Source organism: Acomys russatus, chromosome X (assembly GCF_903995435.1).
Source record: "Acomys russatus chromosome X, mAcoRus1.1, whole genome shotgun sequence".
In the NCBI taxonomy this organism is placed as follows: domain Eukaryota; kingdom Metazoa; phylum Chordata; class Mammalia; order Rodentia; family Muridae; genus Acomys; species Acomys russatus.
This window is the reverse complement of record NC_067169.1, coordinates 8,489,124-8,504,841: the sequence shown is the minus strand read 5'-3', so window position 1 is coordinate 8,504,841 and position 15,718 is coordinate 8,489,124. Positions and strand designations below refer to the sequence as shown.

At 48.7% G+C, this 15,718-nt stretch overlaps 1 protein-coding gene across 2 annotated transcripts in view; it reads left to right on the top strand.

Annotated features, from left to right (window-relative positions):
* The first annotated feature begins 2,490 nt into the window (after nucleotides 1–2,490).
* The window catches only part of Cdk16 (cyclin dependent kinase 16), a 32,580-nt gene continuing 19,352 nt past the window's right edge, over nucleotides 2,491–15,718 (top strand). Inside the window, exons 1-16 of one of the 2 annotated variants that reach the window (XM_051140844.1) lie at nucleotides 2,512–2,856; nucleotides 7,847–8,054; nucleotides 8,561–8,694; nucleotides 8,795–8,920; nucleotides 9,014–9,070; nucleotides 9,170–9,284; nucleotides 10,054–10,148; nucleotides 10,245–10,307; nucleotides 10,551–10,674; nucleotides 10,865–10,985; nucleotides 11,062–11,159; nucleotides 11,232–11,337; nucleotides 11,419–11,461; nucleotides 11,599–11,689; nucleotides 13,072–13,149; nucleotides 13,238–13,789. In XM_051140844.1, the coding sequence (XP_050996801.1) occupies nucleotides 7,853–8,054; nucleotides 8,561–8,694; nucleotides 8,795–8,920; nucleotides 9,014–9,070; nucleotides 9,170–9,284; nucleotides 10,054–10,148; nucleotides 10,245–10,307; nucleotides 10,551–10,674; nucleotides 10,865–10,985; nucleotides 11,062–11,159; nucleotides 11,232–11,337; nucleotides 11,419–11,461; nucleotides 11,599–11,689; nucleotides 13,072–13,149; nucleotides 13,238–13,275 (1,491 nt within the window). In that variant the 5' untranslated portion in view covers nucleotides 2,512–2,856; nucleotides 7,847–7,852 and the 3' untranslated portion in view covers nucleotides 13,276–13,789. Of the gene's footprint in view, nucleotides 2,857–7,846; nucleotides 8,055–8,560; nucleotides 8,695–8,794; nucleotides 8,921–9,013; nucleotides 9,071–9,169; nucleotides 9,285–10,053; nucleotides 10,149–10,244; nucleotides 10,308–10,550; nucleotides 10,675–10,864; nucleotides 10,986–11,061; nucleotides 11,160–11,231; nucleotides 11,338–11,418; nucleotides 11,462–11,598; nucleotides 11,690–13,071; nucleotides 13,150–13,237; nucleotides 13,790–15,718 lie in introns of those variants that run through there. The other variant, XM_051140845.1, reaches the window with a different exon arrangement.

Sequence of the window (15,718 nt, the reverse complement as noted above, 5' to 3'; positions counted from 1 at the left end):
ACATAATTTTTAATGTATTATATTCATTTAATGGGGGGGGGGCATCCCATCATGTGGGTCCAAAGGTTGAAACTCAGGCAGCTCATTTGGAAGCCTTTACCTGCTGAGCCATTCTCAGCCTTATCATTTTTCTTTTTCTTTTCTTTCTTTCTTTCTTTTTTTTTTTTTTTTTTTTTGAGACAGGCTCTCTATCCCTGGCTGTCCTGTAACTAGATATGTAGGCCAGACTGGCCTCAAGGTCACAGAGCTCCTCCTGTCTCTGCCTCTGGAGAGTGCAAGTATCAAAGGAGTACACCACCATGCTTGGTCTTCTATACAGTTTTAAAAGTTTTTTAAAAGTGTGTGTGTGTGAGAGAGAATATGCCTTGAAGTTAGAAGAGGGTATGATGAGCTAAGGTCCTTAGTTTCATATTTTACTTATACTCTTGGTCACAGTGATAACTATAGAGAATAACACTCTGATGAGACAAGCAAGTATAAAAAAAAAAAAAAGCCAGGTGTGGTGGTACACACCTTTAATCCCAGCACTCAGGAGGCAGAGGGGGGTGGATCCCTGTGAGTTTGAGGCCAGCCTGGTCTACAAAGTGAGTCCAGACAGCCAAGGCTACACAAAGAAACCCTGTCTCGAAAAATCAAAAATAAAAATAAAATGAAGCAGGAGCGGTGGCACTTGGGAAGGCAGAGGCAGGTGGGTCTCTGTGAGTTTGAGGCCAGCCTGGTCTACAAAGTGAGTCCACGACAGTCAAAGCTACACAGAGAAACCCTGTCTCAAAAAGCCAGGGAGGGAGGGAGAGGAGAGAGAGCAGGATAGCCAGGACTGTCACATAGAGAAACCCTATCTCAAAAAAAGAAACATTTGTGTCCATTTGTGTTTATCCACTTCATTTAATGTAATTATGTGTTTCGCAAGAATGACATCCCCTTGGGGCTGGAGAGATGGCTCAGAGGTTAAGAGCACTGACCCAAAAAAAAAAAAAAAAAAAAAAAAAAAAAAAGACATCCGCTGGAGATACTGGCAGTTGTGAACCACTTGATGTCGGTGCTGGGAACCATAGTCTGGGGGGTCCTCTAAAGGAGCAGCAAGTGCTTTCAACCACTGAGCCATTTCTCCAGCCACAGCCCCATTCATTTATCTTTTAAGTGTAGTATAAAGTTTTTAAAAAAGATCAATGAACCTGGTGCATTGCAAATGGGCTGGAGATGCAACTCAGTTGGTAGAATGCAGATAAAACTAGGGGTGGTGGCATATGGCTGTTATCCTAGCACTTGGTTCATAGAGGCAGGAAGGATCCAGACCTCAAGGTCATTCTTGACTACATAGTGAATTCAAGACCAAATTGGGCTACAAAAGACCATACAATAACAACAAAATATTGACCAAGACCGGTTATTAGCTCAGCAGTGAAGCACACACAAGGTTGGGAATGGACTTTAACATTGCAAATAAACATCTAAAATTTAAGAAACACGCTTTCAAAAGACAAAAAGCCAAACGGGGATCAGGATTACGGGGACTGAAAGAAGAGTGTAGATATGGGGCAAGTGCATTCCAGGCAAAGGGAACAGCAAGTATGAAGTCTCAGAGGTTCAACTGTGCCTGCTATGGTCTCTTGTTGTGAGAGGAAGGGTAGGAGATTAAGTCAGTTCAGTGATAGACCAGATGTCTACCCTTGCAACGAGGACTTTCATGGCTGAGGAAGAGCTTGCCAACAATGAACCTTGCTTCAAAATCCTGAGAAGCAAGGGAGGAGAGAAGGTAGGAAGGGCGACCAAAGGAAGCCCAGAAGAGGCAAGGAAATTCCTGGGTCCAGTCTAAGGGAAGTCTCAGGCCTGAAGAAATGTTTGGGATCGGTATGGGGAATCGTGTCCTTTTCTAGAAGGAATAATTTTAAGTATGTCTGGCAATCTTGGCCATGTAACAGAGCGTAAGAAGTAAAGAGTGGTGTCTGTAGTGGACAAGATGAGGTAACTGAAAGGTCTCAAGAAAGCCCAATAAGGGGAGCATGTACACGAATGTTAGGGTGAGGCAGCAAGAAGGCTCCGCCCAAGCCAAATTCCAAACATGCGCTGTAAGGGGAGCCTGCCCCCTGTTAAAGGTCCGCCTTTCTTCTCAGCCTAGGTTCCACCTCATCAGGAAGATGCAGGAGAATGTGGGAATAGTTAAGGGAGGGACTCGGGTGATTGAGTGCTCTTTGGACCAATTATCTTACGGGATATTCAGAGCTCTCCTGAGAGGCGCTCAGAACAAAAAGGCGATCCCAAAAACCAATAAAAAGCTGTGCAGAGGACGAGGCAAGCCGAAGGGAAAGCTAGATCATGCCTCTTCGGCTTCGCCACGCCCTTCATTCTTGCTCGGCCTTGCTACAGGGAGCAAGTCCGATTGGCTGAGAGAAAATTTTTAAAAGGGCGGGGCTACGTGCGTTTTACTGTGGGGACGAACTAGTGGTGGAGGGAGGGTGGCAGGGCGGGGCTAGGTTGTCCTATCTAAGGTGGGAAAGGCCAATGATAATCCAGGCCACCTCTCCTAGAAAGTCATCTCGAGCCTTTAAATTCTTGCTTCTCCAGGCGCCACAAAGGACTAGAACTGCTTGGCTCACCTCTTCTTTTCCTCCTTGCAAAAGTCCCGTTTGCCACCATGGGGATGTAGCAAGTGAGACTGTAAGGAAAGCAGGTGGTGACTGGCTACTGACTGCTGCGCACCTCGATGCTAGGAGAATTCTGGCAAGATTAAAAGTATTAGCCCACCTCTACATCCCCCTGGCGCCGCACCAGGGCCAACACCACATTTCCTGCTGGGCACGCAATGGCCGCATTCCCTCCCGCGGCGGACAGCTCTTTTGGTGGACGCAGTCCGAGGTGAGTCTCCTCCTTCCTGCTTCACCCCCCCCCCCCTTTTCCCCCCACTAAGCGCGTGCGTACGCATGCGTGGAGCGCGGCGCGCGCGGCTGTTGGGCCGCTGGCTGAGAGGCCCTGGGATCCGCTGGGTCTCCGCGAGCAGACCGCTCCGAGTCGCGAGGCGTCGTGAACACCCGGATTCCAGCGGGCGCTTGCGAGCACGGGGGCATCGCCCGCAGCGGCCGAGCTCATGGCCGGCTGAGCGGGACGCCGCCGCCGCCTCAGCCGCCGCCGCCGCCGCCGCCGCCTCTTCCTCCTCAGCCGGCGGCGGCCCGGGCCCAGCAGCCATGGCCGAAGACTACTGGGACGGGCGCCTGCGGCGAACTGGAGGAAAAGGAGGTCGCGCGGCCTCATCCCGGGCCGCCGCCCCAGGCGCCGCCGCGTCGGCCCCGCGGCTCTGAGGTTACTCGCGCGCCCCCTCCGGTGAGCGTGTCCTCGATACTTAGGGTGGGGGCTGCTCTTCCTTAGAGAACTAACCGGACCCTAGGCGGTGCTGGGACTAGAGTTAGGGGTTCCCGGCTGCTTGCCTGTCAGGTGCCCCCTCCTCCTCCCCCCTCGGGTTTCCCAGAATGCACCGGGGGGGTCATTTGGTGCCTCCCTGACCTTGGCCCCGCCCTGGGCCCCTGTCCTGGGAGCCAAGGGTGGGAAGTGCAATGGATGCTCACAGGGAGAAGGGTGACTAAAGGACTAGAGCGATGGGGATGGATGGGTGAAAGTCTCAAGGTTGCTGAAGGGGTATTTGGTTTTGTTTTGTTTTGTTTTTAAGCCTTAGGACCCTGTAAAGATTTCAGGCCCAGTGTGTGCTTAAGGAAGGGTTTGCAGGGCCGTAAGGGACATGATGGTGTATAACAGGGGGTTGCTGTGTTATGCTAATGGAGGTTAAGGTTCAGAGAGGCCCACTGGAGAAAGGAGGGGGAGGGTAGAAGTACCAGAAGGTGTGCCAATAGAATCAGGGTTCTGAGGCCCAGTGTGTGGTGAGAGGGTGAGGATAGTGTTAATACTGTGTTTGCCCACGAGGTTGGGGGTGGCCACTTCTGGGGGTAGTTAAAAGACTCAAGATGGAGTGTATACTGGTAAGGGAGGGTCAGAGTGGTGAGGGTATGTATTTTGTAATAAAGGGAGTGTGTGAAGGCAATGCTGTTGAAGGACCTGAGGGGGTGTGTGTGTGTGTGTGTGTGTGTGTGTGTGTGATGGGCAGTGTGGTGGAAGGCCTGCCCTACTGGGTATCAGACGCGTGCCTTCATGTGTATGGGAAAGTATCAGTAAAGGAAGCACAAAGAGTGTAGCACACTTAAGTGTCAAGGTGAGGTGTGAGTGAGTGCCCATAAAGACAGAATATGAGTTTCCAGAAGGTATGGGCAATGCTATATATGAAGTGTTGGAGCAATAGTTCTCAACTTGTGGAGTGAGGCGCCTTTGAGTTCAAATATTAGACATTGTGTATTTACATCACAGTTCAGAACGGTGGCACAAATGTGGTTATGAAGTAGCAACAAAAATAATTTTATGGTTGTGGGGGGGGGGCCAGTCACTACAACATGAGGGACTGTATTAAAGGATCCAGCATTAGGATGGTTGCCACTTTGCCAGAGGCCACTACTGTGGGGTTAAGAGCATGAAGTAAAAATATGCTGATGAACATCAAACCACTGTGTTCTTTCTGTCCATGGCCCACTGAAGTGTGTTGATTTGGGGCTTGTTACAGGGGTAGAGTTGGGGGGTGGGGTGAGGTGAAGTGGGAATCTAGTGTGTAATGGAAGGATCCGAGCTATGAAGGAAATCAATTGTGATCCAAAAGGATAATAATGGGGGCGGGGTTTGAGGCAGAGAGAGGATAGGAATAGGTAAGAGTGTGAGTGTGCCAGAGTGAATTGGAGCTGTGAAGAACTGAAGTGTGTGTTAATGGGGGTCAGGGGGAAATGGTGCTGTGTTGGTTAATGAGGGTCAGTCTGATGCGTTTGTCCCTGGAGAATAATGCTAAGCTAAGGGTTCAGGGTGTACTAATAGGGAATCAGCCCAGTGTGTGTTAGTCAGGGTCAAGACAGAGTGAAGATTCAGCCTGTGCTGAGGGACGGGACAATAGAGTGGAAGGACGAGACAAGTGTATGCTAACCCGTGGTCACAATTGCCAAGGTAAGGGCTAGAGAGTTGGTTCATCTGTTAAGAGCATATGCTCCTCCTCCAGAGGACTTGAGTTTAGATCCCAGCATGTACAACAAAGAGGCTCACAACTGTGAAGGAGCCTAAATGTGAGCAAAACTGGTTAGGGACTGTACAAGGTTCACTGTGTACTGATGAGATTCAGAGCAGTGGGAAGGTCCAGAAAATGCTAATTTGGGTCAGCTGTAGAGCACCCTGAGTGACTGTCAATGAGGATCAGATCAGAATCCAGAGGAGACACTGTTTGGGGGGGGTAGGGCAGTGCTACAGAGAAGCTAACAAACATCTAGGCTAGGGAGGGCCTTAGAATGTGGCGGTGGCAGGAGTTGCTTAAAGGAGCAAATGTACGCCAACAGAGTTGAGGGCAGGGTTTTGAGTACTGAACAAAGTTAGAGGTAAAAAGAGAAAGCATGAATGTTAGTAGGAGTTAATAATGTAGTGAGGGCCTCTTTGAGAGTCCAGTGTATGCTTATAGAGGCCAGGACAGAATGGAGTTTGTGGGAGTGTTAGAGTGTGGCAACTGTATGCACAGCCATAGTTAGAGTTATCATTGAGTGTTCTTGGTATGAGAGAAGCCGGACTGATGAGTGTGTCTTTGAGGGGCGCCAAGAAGGACAAATGGCATGTGGAATTCTATCTCCTGAGTCTTGTTCTTTCAATTATTCTGAAGTCTATAAGCTCAGAAAACTGAAATTTCAGCATTTAAGTTTTGCTGCTCACAAATGTTTAAGTGTATCTGTTTCTAGGGGTCTGCTCCCCTCAAAGTGTTATATAATAAATACCCTATCTTCTTTTAAAAAAAAATCTCCCAACATTGAGATGTAACAAGAATAAATTAATAAAAAAAAAAAGAAAAAAAAATCTCCCATAAGATAAATTCTGGAAAATCTCCAGTCATTGAGGGCTCCAGCTAGGGGTAATAAATTAATTCATGGCTCCCTCTCTATCCCTCATTTTCCTAGCCCCCTCCCTTGTCCCTTGACACCACATACAAAACAGCTAGAGATGACTGCCATGTGGGGAACAGAAGGAAGTCTTCGGGAGCTATCCACTTTCAAGGCCTTAGGTCCAGTGTTCAGTCCCCAAGGTCAGGATTTTATGGCATCGTCCTGGGTTTTCTGTGGGTGGATGCTACTCTTATCTATTTGAGATTTCTTCTGCTTGCCTGGCTCTGCCTCCTCTCCTAGAGATGGCAGGCAGAAGTGGGAGTAGGAACTGCTGGGGTAAGCACTTTGTTTCAAGGTAAGAGATGACCCATTTCTCTTGACTCCGTTCCCTGGCCTTATCCTCAACCACCTAGCTAGCTCTACCTCCCTTGGGCCCTGGGCCATCTCAATCCCTGCTGTGAGTACAGATGGTTCCTGGGCCAGGTCTTTCCCTCGCCTTGCTGGCCCAGAGCCCAGGAGGAAGCAGGAAAATGCCGGCCTAAACCTTTTTTGGTGGCCCCATTCCCACTAGCAGCCCATCTAGGTCATCTTGCTGTCAATTCTAGCATCCCTGGATGTCTTCTTTGGGGTAGTCTGTAAGTGTCTGGGACTTAACCTCAATAAAGGTCCTAGGCTCTCAAGCCTTTATTGGCTGCTTCTGTATGTACTTTTTGAGCGTCTACTCTGTATCAGTCACTATTCTGGGTCCTTCGGATATAGCTGTAGTCTAAACATACAGAAATGTATCCTCGTGAAGTAGATCCTCTCTCTAGTTGTGGCAGCGAGGAAAAAGACAGTAAAAAGAAAAGAAACTAATAAGTAGATGGTATTATTTCTGAGGTGGTGATAAGAACCAGGGGACACATTAGAAAGGTGAGGGAGCTCAAGATGGCAGAGTCTTTAACTAAGGTTACTTGTGGAAGCCTCATGAAAAGGGCTGGAGAAGATGGGGAGTAAGATGTTTTACAGTCTGGGAAACAACCAGTGTACAGATCCTGAGGTAGAAACTTGGGTGTGGTGCAGAGCAGCAACTAGGAATGATCAAGGAGGTGAGTCCAGAGGTAATAGGGACAAATGACATATATCAGGCATATGGGCCACAGTGAGCACTGCTGTGTTTACTTGGGATGATGAGGAAGATGTGGTATATTCTCTAGGAGAAAGAAATGTGATCTGGCTTTGTAAAAACCTGGGTTTGGACCCTATGGGTCCCAACCCTATGGAACCTATCTAGCCGCTCTGAGGATAGCTGCTGTGTACTAAGACACTACCCCCCTCAACTCCATCCAGTGGTTAGGCCTCGGCAGCCCCCCCATCTGGATACAGAAGTGGGGTGATCCATTAGTCACCATGACAGTGGTTGTTGGGGTAAGGCGTAAGAGAGTACCTGTGGGCCATAGGGAACATTCTGCCTGGCAGTTGGGGGCAATGTGGGGCTGGTGTCAGCGGAACATGCCATTCTATGGCCGTACCCAGGACTTTGTCACTAGTCCTTCAGTTCTGACTGAACCCCTTGTCCCCACTGTGGCTGTGGCTATCACTGCTACTGTACCTGAGGATAGCTGCTGTGGAGTCCTATGCTCGCACAGAGAGACTATTGCCTTAGAGACCAACAACCTAATGAATGGACCTTTAACCTCAGCCAGCCACCCAAGTCTTACTACCCAGGTAGGTGACTTAGGGCTGGTCCAACAATGACAAAGGGCCTTATCTCTGCCAGATTTCCAAGGATCTCTAGTGGTTGAGTGGGCACTGATATGTTCATGTTGGTACCCCTCTCTGAGTCTTTGGGGTCTTTCAGGGACCCCTGGGTATTCAAGCAGATGCTGATGTGGTCCCCGTTTCTATTCATGTCCGCTCTTCAGATCGCCATGGATCGGATGAAAAAGATCAAACGGCAGCTGTCAATGACACTCCGAGGGGGCCGAGGCATAGAAAAGACCAATGGTGCCCCTGAGCAGATAGGCTTGGATGAGAGTGGTGGTGGTGGTGGCAGTGACCTTGGAGAGGTCCCCACTCGTGTTGCCCCAGGGGAGCTTCGCTCTGGTCGGGGCCCACTAAGTTCTGCACCAGGTGGGTTCACTTTGATCATTCTCTCTCTCCTGTCCCAGCCCCCAAAAGCTGCCTCCCAGTGCGTTCCTTAGACTCTTGTTTCCGTTTTCCTTCTACCCCCTTCCCTGTCATTTCCAACACACTTTGTCTGTACCTCCTTCCTAGACTATATTCAGGCCCCAGGGGGGAGGAAGGGTGCCTTGCCTGTTTAGCTGCTCCAAGGCTCTCTTTGCCTTTTCCCTACACTCTGTGGTGGCCCTCTCAATCTCACTGGGTCTGCCTTCTCAGGGCTCTGGGCAATGGCTGTCACCACTAGCCTTCTGACCCAGGGGCAGCTGCCATCTCAGCTCATCTCTGATGGAGTACTCTACTAGGTGACCACACCCACTCCATATTTGTCCTGGCCCACCTGGATTTCCCAGTCTGCTCTAGGGGCCACGTCCACACATTACACACATAGATATGATGAAGGAATATAATGTGTTCTTGACTCCGGTGGTCTGACCTTTCCCTCTCCTCACCACCAGAGATTGTGCACGAGGACATGAAGATGGGGTCTGATGGGGAGAGTGACCAGGCTTCAGCCACATCCTCAGATGAAGTGCAGTCTCCAGTGAGAGTGCGCATGCGCAACCACCCCCCACGCAAGATCTCCACTGAGGTGCTTGATCCCTGTCCCAATGATGGAAGAGTTGGAGACTGGGCTTGTGTTTGGGGAGGTGGAGCTTATAATCCTGCTTCTCCTTCATCTTGGCTGCTAGGACATCAACAAACGCCTGTCACTACCAGCTGACATCCGGCTGCCTGAGGGCTACCTTGAGAAGCTGACCCTCAATAGCCCAATCTTTGATAAGCCTCTTAGCCGGCGCCTCCGCCGTGTCAGCCTGGTAAGCGTCTCTTTGTCGTGTCTCTACCACCCATCCCACTCTTCCAGCACCCTTCTCCAACCTTGCTTCAACATGCCCCACTTTACCCCACAGTCTGAGATTGGCTTTGGAAAACTGGAGACCTACATCAAGCTGGACAAGCTGGGTGAGGTAAGACAGTTAAAAGAACCATGGTAAAGATGGGAGTCAGTGTAAACTCCATGCACCCTCATAGTAGTACCTCTGCTATTGTACTTATTCACGTTCCAGGGTACCTATGCCACTGTCTACAAGGGCAAAAGCAAGCTCACAGACAACCTTGTGGCGCTCAAGGAGATCAGGCTGGAACACGAAGAAGGGGCACCCTGTACTGCTATCCGGGAAGGTACAGACCCCATCCTAGACTTTCTTGATTCCATGGCACACTTTCAGTCTTCTCTAGTGAGTGAGGACAGAGACTGGGCTTTCTCACACCTTCTTTCCTCACTTGTACAACATTGTAGCCTTCATGAGAATGCCTACCATCTAAATACCCAGGTAATAATCAAGGGAATTAAGAATCTGAATGTAGACGGGCGTGATGGCACACGCCTTTAATCCCAGCACTCGGGAGGCAGAGGCAGGCGGATCGCTGTGAGTTCGAGACCAGCCTGGTCTACAAAACGGGTCCAGGACAGCCAGGGCTGTTACACAGAGAAACCTTGTCTCGAAAAACAAAAACAAAACAAATAAACAAAAGAATCTGAATGTATCAGGGAAGGTGAATTAATTGCAAATTATGGTGTTTGCTTTCATTTTTCAAAGTGTTCATAAAATCATGAGTAGATTCAAAGTACCCAGAAAATGAGTACAAATTCCAGCCTATGTACATAGGTTTGGAACAAGGCAAAAACACATTGTGAAAATAGAGTGTCACATGAGATTAGAACTACAGTCCCATGCTCTTGCTTGATACACTTGCCTAAGCTTTATCTTCTACATGTGGACCATGGAGACACACTAAAGGTCTTAGCATAATGTAAATCAGAGCTAGATACTTTGAAGCATTACCCTAAACTACACAGGGAAATAAAGACGCCACTAAGCTCATGGCTGTCTGGTCTTTATTCTGAGAATGGGGCCCTCACTCTTGTTCTGTTCCATGCTTTCTACAGTGTCCCTGCTCAAGGACCTCAAGCATGCCAACATCGTGACACTACATGACATTATCCACACAGAGAAGTCCCTCACCCTTGTCTTTGAATATTTGGTAAGGTTGGATAGCATTTGGAACCAGGGAGCTAGGGGAATGGCCAGGAGCCCTAATATGTGACTCTTGTTCCTGTACTACCTCTTTTGTCCTCAGGACAAGGACCTGAAACAGTACCTGGATGACTGTGGGAATGTCATCAACATGCACAATGTGAAAGTGGGTGTGGGACAGAAAGCAGGGGTAGGAGGGGACCCCCCACTCCCAGTGCAACTCTCCCAGACACAGCCTTTTCCTGTATACTGTTTTGGCTGAGAGCTGTTGGGGGGCATTGGGAGCCTGTCACCTTTTGTGTGATAAGACGTTGGGCTCAGTGTCTGGGAGGGAGCATTGCTTGCCTGCTGCCAGGGAATGCGCTGGTGGATATATTTTGACTTCTGCCTGCCATTCCTGGCTCTCCAGTTGTTCCTGTTCCAGTTGCTCCGTGGCCTGGCCTACTGCCACAGGCAGAAGGTGCTACACCGAGACCTCAAGCCCCAGAACCTACTCATCAACGAGAGGGGAGAGCTCAAACTGGCAGACTTCGGTACCACCAGCCTCCCGTCTTCCCTCAGCTTTATTCTCCAAGTAACCCACCTCCCTATGACCACCCAGTCTCGTTCCCTTTAGCCTCTCTGGACTTGGACTATGGCCGCCATTCTTAGTCCCAGTTGTACCCTATTCCAGGCTTTGCCAACAACCTCCTCATTCCAACTGCTCTCCTGTTTGTCTCCCAGGCCTGGCTCGTGCCAAGTCAATTCCTACTAAAACGTACTCCAACGAAGTAGTAACACTGTGGTACCGGCCCCCTGACATCCTTCTCGGATCCACAGACTACTCTACCCAAATTGACATGTGGTAAGGAAAGGGAAGTGGAGAAGAGGGTGACTACCAGCCAACTGCTGCTTATACTTATGGTGCCTTTCCTGCCTAGGGGTGTGGGCTGCATCTTCTATGAGATGGCCACAGGCCGGCCCCTCTTCCCGGGCTCCACAGTAGAGGAACAGCTGCACTTCATCTTCCGCATTTTGGGTGAGAAGGAAGTATGTGCCTAAGGAGCTGTGGGGATTTGAGATGTTTGGAGTAACTTGTCTTTCTTACTAGGAACCCCAACTGAGGAGACATGGCCAGGCATCCTGTCCAATGAGGAGTTTAGAACATACAACTACCCCAAGTACCGAGCCGAGGCCCTTCTGAGCCATGCACCCCGGTGAGGCTGGTTGGTAGGTGGGCAGTAGGGACCAGGGTGTCTGAACTCAATATAAAGCACATCTCCTTATCTTTGTCTTAGACTGGATAGTGATGGAGCTGACCTCCTCACCAAGCTGCTGCAGGTGAGACCATCTTCAGAGGCCAAGTATAACGGGTGGGGTTCCAGGTGTAGGAAAATGGGACCTCCCTCAAGGACAGGCTCTGAGGAAGGCAGGTAAAAAGACCAGTATATCAATACACTCTCTTCTTCCCAACTCAGTTTGAGGGTCGCAATCGGATCTCTGCTGAGGATGCCATGAAACATCCATTCTTCCTCAGCCTGGGGGAACGGATCCACAAACTTCCTGACAGTGAGTGGAGCTGGGAATGGGCTCAAGCTGGGGCTGTGTGGAGTAGAGCCACTGGAACGTAGAGTGTCGGTTTGTGCCATCTCTAAGGAGGGAACATCCTCATGCGCATGTGGCAGCTTGTATCTATTAGGGAGAAATTTTGTTTTCCTCTTAGATTCCTTTCAATTTTTACAGAAATTTCATACAGTGTATATAGATGCAATAGCTGAAAAAAAATATACACTACAGTTTTTGCAGACTAAATACCCATTTAACTTTGAGAACAGTTCAAAACCCAATGGTAGATAGAAGTTTCCCTATAGCTTCCTTATTCTATCATCAGCACTCCAGGCCCATTCCTGAAATAAGAACCAGGAGCTTTGGATTTGGGGGATTCTTTTGAGGCAAGGTAGCCCTGGCTTGTGGTGGTGTGGCTTCTTGACACAAATATTCCTATGAATCAGCTCAGCCTTAGGCTTGTTATGTAGCTTAAGATGACCTTGAACTGATCTTGCTATCACCTCCCAAGTGCTGGGATTAATAAATAAGTGCATCTCACCACATCTGGCTTTCTTTTTTTCTTTTTTTCACACCTGGCTTTCTAAAAAGATTTTTAAAACCTCATTTCAGTGGGTTATTTTTAGAGACAGTCTTGCCCATTCTTATGTTGCCTAGGCTAGCCTGGAACTTGTGACAATCCACTTGTCCTAAGAACCGAAATTACAGGCTGGGTGTGGTGGCACACGTCTTTAATCCCAGCACTCAGGAGGCAGAGACAGGCAGATTGCTGTGAGTTCGAGGCTAGCCTGGTCTACAAAGCGAGCCCAGGATAGCCAAGGCTACAGAGAGAAACCCTGTCTCGAAAAACCAGGAAAAAAACCCTGAAATTACAGGCATGAGCCACTATGTCTGGCTTAAAAATAGTTCATTCACTCAGAGAAATCCTTTCTCAAAAACCAAAAAAAAAAAAAAAAAACACTCATCCTAGACATGGTGGCTCACGCCTTTAATCCCGGCACCTGGAAGACAGAGGCAAGTGGATTTCTGTAGCCAGCCAGGTCTACATAGTTCCAAGAGAGCCAGGGTTATAAAGACCATATCTCAAAACAAAAACACAGTTCATTACAGCAAAATATTGAGCTCATCTTTCACATCTACTCACTGAATTAATAATTAAATCCCAAATCACCTATCCTATGGATTAGTCAGTAGTATTTATGTTAGCATTATTGTCTCCTGCAGAAGTCCATGTCCCATCTTCCTTTGTTGTAGGCGGTTTGACAGAAGAAAGTCAAACCTCTCAAAGAAGGGGCAGTTTTTTCTAATTCACACTGTGGGACCATGTGGGATTTGTTTTGGGTAGACCCAGATCATGCCCCATTTACATGCCTCTTTATTCACAGCTACTTCCATATTTGCACTAAAGGAGGTACAGCTACAAAAGGAGGCTAACATCCGGTCTTCTTCTATGCCTGACTCAGGTGAGTGTGGCCCGACCTTCCTCTTGCTCCACCTTCCTACCTGCTTGTCCACTAACAGCCATTCACTCTGCTTTCCCCCCCCCTGCAGGCAGGCCAGCTTTCCGTGTGGTGGATACCGAGTTCTAAGCCAAGTTCTAAGCCACAGACCAAGGCCCCAGCAGGCAGCGGCTGGAGGGATGCCACAACCCTCACAGGGCAGCCCCCATCTGGAATCCTCCCTGCTTATTGCCTGTTTACCTGCCTGAGCCACACTCTCTTTTACCAACTTGTCCCCTCCACCTGCCCAAACACCCAACCACTGGCCTGGCCTGTCATCCCAACCACTGGCCTGTCTGCTGGGTGCTAACAAAGCTCTCACTACTACCTTGCTTGATGTGTCTGTCTCTGTCTTGGTAGCTGCCGGCGGATGAATGGCCATGCCAGCTTTCCACACCAAGGCTAGGCCTTTCCCTCTTCATCACACTCCTCCCCCAGGACCACTACCCCATGGCCAGCCAGGGGGTTGGGGTTAGGCCAGGCCAGGGCTCTCGGTTGACTTAGAAAGTAGTGATGCCTTGGGTCTGAGGTATCCTCTGCCAGCTTCCCACCTGCCCTACCTGCCTCTGTTGTATGGGCCTTCTTTTAGTTTGTTTTCTTTTCTTTTCTTTTCTTTTCTTTTTTTTTTTTTTTTTTTTTTTGTATTATTTTAAATGAGGATCTCACTTTTTAATGCAATATCTATATACAGACTGGTTGGGCCCTCGTCCCTGAGTGTGGCCCTTCTACAGTATTTTGTGCAATGAAGTCCCACTCCCAGCCTTTCAGAGGCAGGGACCCAGACCCTATTTCAGATTCTGACCCATCACTAGACCCTGGGATTGGCTATGGGAAGGCATGCCTCAGCCACTCACCTTCTTCCCCCACCTAGTGTCCCCAACTATAGTGGGACCTGAGAACTACCAGAGACTGGGAGATGGGCATGGTGGGGGCCTTTTTCCCTCTTTCAGCCCCATAGCTGGGGCTTCCTTCTCAGGGTCTTCCCCAGCCCAGCTCTGCCTAGCCCTCCTGCCCTGTCCCACTCGGTGCTGTTGAGTAGGGGCTCTGTCAGGAATTGACCAGCTTAGTGAGGAGCCATATATAATATGTATATGTGCACAAGCAGGGGGACCATGGGAGCTTGTGCCCAATTACACCCCAATCCCTGGGAGGGTAAGGCAGGGCAAGGACAGTCTCCTGGATGGATGGTTTGGTCCCCTTCCTCTACCCTAAGCCTTGGGACCCTTAAATGAGGTGGGAGGGCAGGGGAGGGTGCCCTCCTAGTGGGATTTGGGGGGTTGGGTTCCTGAATGCACCATAATTGCTGTATGAAATATTAAAAACAAAAGTCTAAAGTAAAAAGTCTGGCTGTAAATCATCAAAAGAGGCAAGGGGGCTCAAGCTACAGTGATTAGTGGGACCTTGATGAATACATACCTAGTCCCATCAACTAAGAACATTGGGAAAGAGTTGGCTGGAAGTATGGTAGACTGTGCAAAAATCTATAGAGGGATTGTACATAGAATGGTAGGGTGAGTTGAAATAGGGCAGGCTTAATTGTGTTAGTGGAATCAAGAATTGAACATAGATGAATTAGATTTATCCAGCATTGTGAAAAAGCTTGAGAGGATGGAGGCAGAAAATGTATAAAAGAATTTAAAGACAGTTGGAAGGCCCAGTACATCCAGAGTGGTATCTAGTGTGACTATATGAAAAGGCCAGTTACAGAGACAATGAAAAGAGACTAGGGTTTTGACCACTGGTTATATAAAGGAACTAACAAAAATTAAAAGAGGCCATAGAACCACAAGTTTATTGGTTTCCAAGTTTCTGGAAGTTCTCTGCATGGTGAAGTTTGTAACAACCTAGGGTTGGAAGATAGTTCAGTTGGTAATATGCTTACTATGCAAGCTTGAAAACCTGAATTCAGGTCACCAGCACTTACGATTTAAAAGCTAGGTACAAGCCAGATGGTGGTGGTGCACACCTTTAATCCCAGCACTCAGGAGGCAGAGGCAAGTGGATCTCTGTGAGTTTGAGGCCAGCCTGGTCTACAGAGTGAGTTCCAGGACAGCCAGGGCTACACAGAAACCCTGTCTTGAAAACCAAAAAGAAAAGACACATTCTCATTCCTGTCAGTTTTGTACTGGATAGAATGTCCACACATTCCTCAGCAGACTTCTATGCCATACCATTCTTGGATTTGGTATGGGCAGAGATTGGTGTCTCTCTGGAAGGTGAAGAAACCTGCTCTAGGTGTGGGGAGGAGCACACTGCAATGAAGGGAGTCAATTCAAATAGGTTTAAAGAGCAACTACCATCCCTGCTAGGTGCCTGTAATCCCAGCACTGAGGAGACTGAAACAGGTAATCTCTGAGTTCAAGGCCAGCCTGGTCTACAAAGCAAGTCCAGGAGGCCAAGCCTACACAGAGAAAACCTTTCTCGAAAACAACAAAAAACAAAGCAAATAGCTATCAACTTATACCAAATTGCATTTGAACACTGTCCACTGGGGGAACATACAACTAAATTGTGACTTCATCTGTGTCAGGTT